This window comes from Rhopilema esculentum, chromosome 8 (assembly GCF_057945365.1).
Source record: "Rhopilema esculentum isolate cy_ngs chromosome 8, ASM5794536v1, whole genome shotgun sequence".
NCBI lineage: Eukaryota > Metazoa > Cnidaria > Scyphozoa > Rhizostomeae > Rhizostomatidae > Rhopilema > Rhopilema esculentum.
The window spans coordinates 4,996,102-5,004,400 of NC_142822.1; the positions used below are offsets into that span (position 1 = coordinate 4,996,102).

The following is an 8,299-nucleotide window of genomic DNA, read 5'->3' on the forward strand; positions in this document are numbered from 1 at the left end:
GTTCAGATTTCCTTAGAAAACATATGGGCGTAGATGATCATTTTTTACTTTCTGTATTAACCGTTTCATCAATTCATTCTAATGGTCTAACATTTTATCCCCTGCTTCATATGAGATAGAATGCTGTTTATGGTTTGAGGCAGTGGAACATATAATATCTAAGCAGCTCCAGCTTTATTCCAAGTAACATTCAAGGAGAGTCAATGTTTGAAGAATTTTGATGGCAGATGCCCCCTCCCCCCCACCCACAACTTTCAGCAGACTTAGTAGACATCTCCATCGAGGCTTGAAATTGGTCTCCTCATTCAATTGGTTGTCCAAAACTCAATCCATGTAATCCTTGCGTTATTTTCGCTGAAAATAATTTAAAAAATTCCCAGTTCATCCGTCCAGATATGTTAAACAATCTATTACTTTGATGAGATGAACATTAAGGCTTTCGTTTACTATTCTAAGGGGAGTTTACCAAGCTTCGCGGCTTTTATCATTAGTATAATCGGAAAAAGGTTGATAGAGGGTCTAGGCCTCGTTTCGCAATGCTGAAACGGTCTAGGCTACGCAACCACAATGCTGAAACGAGACTAAGTTAACCTAAGCAGTTGAGCGGAGCATTGCAACGTAGCAGTCTTTTCATGCTATCTCCTGCAGTGCCTACAAAAGGCATTCAAAACGCTTGCAGGAAACCCCTGAGAATTAAAAGTCAAAACTATGGTTCTATAATACGGATTTTACATTTTCCCTAAGATGCTTTTAAAAGATCCAGCCTACATAATTTCTCTAATCCATTAAGGGTAGGAATTTAACTATTTGTATGTCTTTTCATGTGCAGCGACAAATGATCCGATCTTGAAAAAGTGCGACTACATCTCAGACATTTAAATGGTCGAAGTCCTGTATGCTTCCTATAGTGTCGTGTAAGCTCGTCGGATCGTGCAAATTTCCACGTGCAACCTTCCCACGTACACGCATATGGTTTCTCGCCCGTGTGGGTTCTTTGATGTGCTTTCAAATGCGAGCTTTTCGTGTATGATTTCTTACAACCAGGATGTGAGCACTGATGTGTGCGAGGTACAGAGACGTTACGCTTAAGTGCACTGTTGTCAAAAGAAGAGTCCTTTTTTGATATCAATTGATTTTCAAGTCCGATATCTAGCGTATAATCCATTTTTTCAATTCCATTTCGTAATTTCCCCTCTACGGAAACAGAATGCGCACCCACCATTGCAGATGTAGTTAAATTTTGTAAATTTTCACTTGGGATGGGAGCAACCTTGAATTTTCCACTCAACTCTGATGGGCCTATTTCCACACTGGACGATAGGACAACTTGGGGTAAAACTGCAGTTGGGTTTACGATGATACTTCGGCCATCCGGGAGACAACAACTTTCATTTATGTTGAAGCCGTTTGACGAATAGCACGTTTCCGCACATGGTGCTTTCGTAACAGTAGTGTAAATGTTATGTCGTTCATGGGAAGGAACTAGGTGATAGCACTGGCTAGGCCCTGCAGGATTCGCCACAGTCAATATATATTGCGGCTGCATAGTTGCGAATTGATGTGCCACCGCAGTGGTAGGGGAAATATAAATCGGTCCGTTTGCCTCTTGCAGAGATGGAATAAGTATTGGACTTGTAGACTCGTTGACAATAAAATTCTCTACAGATCGTTTTTGAAAACAGTCACCAATCTGTTGCTGATAGTTTTGCTGCACATACGCCACAGCTACAGGCTGCAGGTTTTGCGGAGAGCCTGCCAGGTCCCTGTTGTGTTCACTTTCCTCCTGTGGTCGTTTCCCTGAGCTCCAGTCTTCGCTACACTCTGTGGGTTCTTGCTTCACCTGCACTGCTTTCTCGGGGGTTTCGCTTTTAGACTGTTGCGAGCTGTTTGCGAGAAACTCCACGATATCCACCGTGAAATTATCATCTGCGCTGTCAGATGTCGAGCCATCACTTGATGATGTTTCAAATTCACTCCAAAGCTTTAAAGATAAAATAATTTCATTACTATATGGTTCTTTAACAAGTATGATAAACAACAATCTTACTAAGAACAGATGAAGTTCATCAATAGTTTCATTACAATTTACCTTACAATCAGGAAAATAATAGCAAAAAAACGCTGTTTGGGGGGCCTTCTTAGCAGAACTTGACAGAATGGGTCAAGAGACAGAAAAGATCTTAGTTCTAAGATGACTTAGCAAGTTGCTAAACGGTGACAAATTTTTTTGTAAGGTATTGTAACTATCATTTAACCAAATAAATCACATTACTTCTCAAAGACGGAAACCGTTCTCCTTCAAGGTGTTCCTATTTTGATGAAAGACAGGCCCGCCGGCGTACAGGCGACAAAATATGGGGTTGCTTGCCTAATAGTCACACAAAATAATTGCCTGAGAATTAGGCGATTTTGTGGGCAAATTGACAGTTAATTTAGACGCGCTTATCAATACCAGGGGCTTTGCCCTTTGCCCCGAAAAAAGCTTTCAGGGAAAGGGTAGCTAAGGCCCGGTAAATATTTAATCTCATTTTCAAATAAATGATTATACATATTAACTTTCGATCTCAAGTTTCACCCCTAGGCCCCTGCTTGAACACGAGGACCCTGCCGCCATAAAACCTGTACGGTAAGAGTCTGGCGAGTCTGGTCCTAAAATCCCGGCTAGAATTCCTCAGCAGAGAAGGCATTTGCTCTTCTGAACACTGTATACGTATGTTGTGACATACAGTACTCGGGTTTGGGTCCAAAGCAAAGGGTTTTGTCCGCACTCATTGCCCCTGTTGGTTACGGGCCTAAGTCTGAGGCCATCTTTCGAAAATCGGTTTCATTTCATTCGAATGACAAAAGACGCAAACTGGCCACAGAAACTTCAGGTAGATAAGAATGGACTGATAGATAGCAGCAAATGTCGTTCAGTTTCTTTTGGTAATGATAACCAGGCATACGGGCAGCTTTATCAATCATTCTGCAGAATTTTCTCACGGTATTTTCCAGACAGAGCAAACTCTGCAAAGGTTTATGTCATGGATATGTCAAAGCGATATGATTTCAAAAACGTTTAATTATACATTGAGGTGGGAATCTTGAAAAATAATCCGGCTATGAGGCTGTTTACACACGCGGCAGATGTAAAAAGTAATGATGTCAATATGTATTCCGTAGGGGGAGCATTAAAGGAACCGAGTTATGAACCAGACCCCCTGGGCACTGGTATAGTAAAATAGAGGCTGAGTACCGCTAATAGTAGTAATAGAATACCATTGAAGGAGTCGGTGATACTTGCGAGCAAGCCCCAGGGGGTACTCTGTTATGTTCAGGATACTGGATAGGTGTGCTGGGGGGCAGATTATAAAATTGACCCAAACAAATTTTTCGGGATAAAGATAAATGCAAAACACAATTTTTCTGTTTGGTTTCACTACTCGTGCTGTTTTGATTTTTCCTAAAAATCGCATTTCCTTTTTTGATGTTCTCTAATTTGAAACCAATGGAATATTCCAGCATTTGGCTTACCCTAACAAAGTGTTTTCTTACCCATATCCTAAATCACCCTAAAAGAGGGACCTTCTTCATCCTAAACTTACCAGAAATCCTCCCGAGGGGGGAGCTAGCCTGTGATGTCCCTCCGGGGGGGGGGAATAAGGAACATTCCTGGTATTGATTCTGTTTTAAAAGGCGGTATTCAAGAGCAGGGAGCTTTTTTGGAGATAAAAGAAGTGGGGGCATACATCCTGATACCTCCGGTTGAAATGTCCTTGGTTGTAAGGTAAAAGTTATGCAGTCGCTCACTGTTCACTTCTGTCATTTTGTGGAGCGAAGAAAATCCCGTCCACAAGCTGCTGGTACAAAAACTGAGTATTCGCGAAAACCATAATTCATCTTTTGCCCATATGTGTGTAAACTACTAACTCTGTCGGCAATAAACAAATTTTCAGTAGTAACCGCTTTGTTTAAAGCGCTAAATCGTGACCATAAACAATATCGGCGGCGTGAGCGGGCCTAGCATAATTATTATCTTATTCAACATTCTATACAGTTTACGTTTGTTTGGCATGGTCTGGCCTTAATCTTATCAAAGTCAAAGAGATTTTGCAAGCATGCAAAAGTGTGTGTAAATAGTTTAGTCCGAACCCTCTAAACATATGGTAGGTCTTTTTCTTATATTTCAAACGCTCCGATATCGGAATATTTCAACATTATTTTATCTAACAACTAATGACAAAATATTTTTCCGAATTACAGCGAGGATATCTTTAACTTTAAAGTAGCTGTGAATTATGGAAGCTTTTTAGGGGATAAAGAGAACTATTTAAAAAATGGCTCGTTTGCAATTTTCTCTGAATAATTGAGGTAACACTACCAGAGGTCCTTCTGATTTGATGACAATTACCAAACCAAAATGTGGTAGAACGATGGTATCCCGATAACAGCCTAAAAGTCACGCAATACCGCACCATAATACTATCTGAAACTGATTTATTTCTCAATCAGATAGAAGGTCAGAGGCGACGCCCCCTTCAAGCTTTGAATACTATCGTCTCACCATTGTACTGAACTAAACATGACGTCAGCGGACGTGGCAAGTCCTTCTCGGATGTAGTCAAAGCCAGAATCAATATAAAAGAATCCAATTTGACGTGTTACCAGACAACAATTTGTGTGGGGAAATTCCAACAACATGAATTTAATCACCGCGTCATCTTGAACAAAGGCCTGAATACAAAAAACAGCGTAATTTTCCACTGTTTTCTTCTAGGGGAGAAAATATTACTGGCATTTGGCTTTGGCAAAAATTTAAAGATATCGTCGCAATATAAACATTGTCCTACAATTAAGTAGATTAAAAGTTTGTTCACTTGATGTAAGTAGTATTCTCGTTCTCGATTGACTGGTTTTAGCTGCCTGAAATATCACTACTTTTAACAAGTTGCATGAAGCGAATTCATTGTATCTCCAGTCTGAATCAACTTGTTATAATCTCAAGAACAGAAAAGAGTATCATAAAACTTTTTATGAGCCCATTGCAAATTTATTTGTTGAAATCTTTACACATATCAAGTTCCATAATTGGGAAAATCTTTCTGGCATTCCCGGACGGATTATGGAGATCAGACAGCAAAATCCTCGCTGAATTTGACCAACAGCAAGAACAGCCTTTGAAAGGGTTTCCCTTCGGAAAGTGCCAGTTTTAGAGAAAGTGAGAAAAAAACTGCGAGGTGGAGTTGGTTTCGCTTCCTAGGCTCTTCTGCATTTGACGCGGTCTATCTTTAGGAACACATATGACTTGAAATTGAAAAATCAACCCCATTAACACATTCCTAACAAATTACGAGGAAAGTTGGGAATAATATTTGCAGTAGAAACGATTAAATACCTGCCATGTTTAAACAACATTGTGCGAAAGTAAACCATCCATTTGCACCAACACCAACGAATTTTAGACTTGTTTGATAATAAACGTATAATAGTAGTTATACAAAGCAATTAAATGGGGGTTTTCCCTGTCGTTTTAGGAGATGAATATTTGATGAAATGATACACGAGTTGTAAGTTATTGTCAGGTAAAAGCAAGCAAGACACGTCCTGTTGAACCTAAGCAGATTTTCATACTGAAAACCGTTGAAATTCTTGAACCCGTTTGTGCCATCATAAACTCTTTAGCCATTTCAAATGTCCCTGTATTAAATTTCTACAGAACTGTTAAAAAACTGTAAATGCGAATCACAGAACTGTTAAAAAACTGTAAATGCGAATCAAAGTTACGAAAAACCCCCTTTCTAGACGCAGGCTACTACTCAATATTCAAAATATTGTCTTGATTACAGAATTTGCGAACCTGTTTTCAGGTGAAACATTGCTAACTCAAAAAAATAATGGGCAAAATCGAAAACCTTATGCAAAACATTGAAGTTCAAGTTTTAGAACGATAAAATCCGTTGACGGCTTGCGGATCGACAGCAAAAAAATTAAAATTCAAAAGGGGGTGGTACCAACCGTATGAAAGTCGTAATTCCAATCTGTGATATCACTAAGATTCTTCTCTCTGCTCTCAGCTTTGAAAACATTCACCGTCGATAGTAACGGGTCGGCAATAGACATCATGATATTTCCCCAATCGAACCCAGCTCTGCGAAGGCTTGATATAAAAAATAAACCAAAGTTTAGCCTTGTACGATCCACAGATGGCGGGACTGAGAGCCCAATGATGAGAGTCAATGGTGCACGACTTGACTCAAAAGCGATTAAATTTCTCGCAAGATTAAACTCAGAATTGCTAGAGAGGTCTATGGTGTAACCGGGATGTCGGTCAAAGCTATTGGCTAGCAAAGCAAGTGAGCCTCAGGACGCCAAAATTTCACACATAACCAATGAGAACAAATGGTTTGATCATCAATCGCTGTAATCCAATATGAGGCAGGCATGCAGGCTATATCTGCATCATTTGTTTACATGGACCGATATTCCCAAGTCTTTTTACCAGGGGGTATTGTCGGTTTTTGGGTCGCTCGTATCATAATTATGGCATATCCTTGTCTTTGAGCTCCTTTGGTACCAATCTAACCACCAAGATTCTAAATCTCACCAGAAGAGCAAAACAAAATTTGAGATTTCGCCAGAAGCAAAATTGAGCAAATGTTTTATGGTTTGACCGTCTGATCTCACATAACAGCCTGTTGTATTCCTTCTTTTAACTGAAATGAGATTCTCATCGCTCCAAGATGCATTCATGTCCCTACCGTTGACATGACTGCCCTTAAAAAAGTGCTTTAAAACGTGTCCACATCTTACACTTCATAATAAATGACTTCAGTTGTTAAATGAAATTAATTGGTCGTAAAGTGAAAGCTTTTTGTGTCAGCCATGGAACTGGAATGACTTTCCTTGAAAAAAAAGCGTTTGGAGCTGGAATTACTTCGTAGCATTGTTCTCATTCTAGTTACACGACAATCCAACAACAAAAGCTGTTTTTAATATTTTTCATATGCATTGTCAATTAAACAATCAATCTTTCTCCATCCTCCCCTTTTGTCAACTATGGTGCAACTACTGCAATGCTTTATAATTTCTAATAAAGATGGGAAAATGTGATGAAATTCCAGCCATGGTAGCAATTCTATGACAGCCTCGAAAAATGCATTTTCAAAATTATTTTCTAGATTTACAGGGTATGGTTACCAAGGAGTACATAATTTGCTCGAATTTGCTAGTGCCAGACCCCTTCTACATTAAGACTTGTAGGGGTTTCTCAAAAGACGCGAAAGATTGCCCCTTTTGAGATTCTGGATTATAGATTAAGAGAGCTTTACGGGGGTATGGCAGTCATCGCCCTCGCCCTTACCACAGCCTCTGCGACTGTTAGGAGATCTTCCCAAGGTAGACTTTTCGAAGAATGTCTGAATGGTCACTTTCATAATAGCTAGCTTATTGGGGTAAACCCCATCTCAAGACCGAAATGTAACAGAAGAATAACAATAAAGTAGATCAATTATGGAAATCTATTATGGAAACTGCCCTGCTCTACTCTCAGGGCCTTTTGAAAAACGAGAGAGTAGGACTCGGAATTAATTGCAACTTGACATAGCGCGATTTAAAAGATACATTGGCAGAAAGAGTCTTAGATATAAAGGATGTCTTCTGTGGAATTCAATTGACAACAGTTTAAAAGAGAAAGAGAAGACACAAGAATTTTATTAAAAGAGAAGACAAATAAATTTTATTTTAAAACTGGAACTTGTATTTTAAAAACTAGGCTTGAGGACTTTCATTACTGAACAATCTTAACATTTCTTCATATTTTCAGGTAAACTTTTCATTTATTAGAAGTATATGCAGGTCCACATCAGCATAAGCTGACTCTGCATCACCATAAAATAGGCTATAATACAGTAGATATTTTTTAAAACGGACCCGCTCTTGCTGCACCTCCTAAAATATTAGATGTTGTGAAGGATGAACGCTCTGTCTCTGTCCTTACCCATTTGTGCATGCAACCATCGATGCTGCAAGCATTCTAAGAAGACAAGCCTTGGTTACAAATAAAAGAAGTGACTACCCGCGAATGCCAACATTACATGATTATTTAGAGTTATAGTTGATTAGAGACGGAGAAATGCTTTCCAATTTGAAACAAAGCTTTTGAATCGAGATAAAGTAATTGACGGTCTGCAGCGACTGTGCTAAATCTTTGGTGTGTCGATAAAAGTCGTACAAACAAAGAGCCATTGAATAATAGGATCAGAGATGCTTAGAAAATTCATTATCTTCGCACGAATTGATCTTAAGATGGAAATGAAAAGCA

At 39.2% G+C, this 8,299-nt stretch overlaps 1 protein-coding gene across 1 annotated transcript; it reads right to left on the reverse strand.

Annotated features, from left to right (window-relative positions):
* Positions 1–707: 707 nt before the first annotated feature.
* LOC135694634 (uncharacterized) lies at positions 708–6,912 on the reverse strand. The gene is made up of 2 exons (XM_065213452.2): positions 5,995–6,912; positions 708–1,981 (listed from the first exon to the last, which is right to left on the reverse strand). The coding sequence occupies exons 1-2, from the start codon at positions 6,100–6,102 to the stop codon at positions 800–802; spliced, it is 1,290 nt and encodes a 429-aa protein (XP_065069524.2). The 5' UTR covers positions 6,103–6,912; the 3' UTR covers positions 708–799.
* Between the last annotated feature and the right edge of the window lie 1,387 nt (positions 6,913–8,299).

Bases quoted from the DNA above. Each gene is read 5' to 3' on its own strand.
- LOC135694634 (XM_065213452.2), bottom strand. From the start codon at position 6,102: ATGATGTCTATTGCCGACCCGTTACTATCGACGGTGAATGTTTTCAAA. The intron at 1,982-5,994 runs GTTGGTACCACC...TTATCTTTAAAG, and splicing joins GGAATTACGACTTTCATACG to CTTTGGAGTGAATTTGAAAC.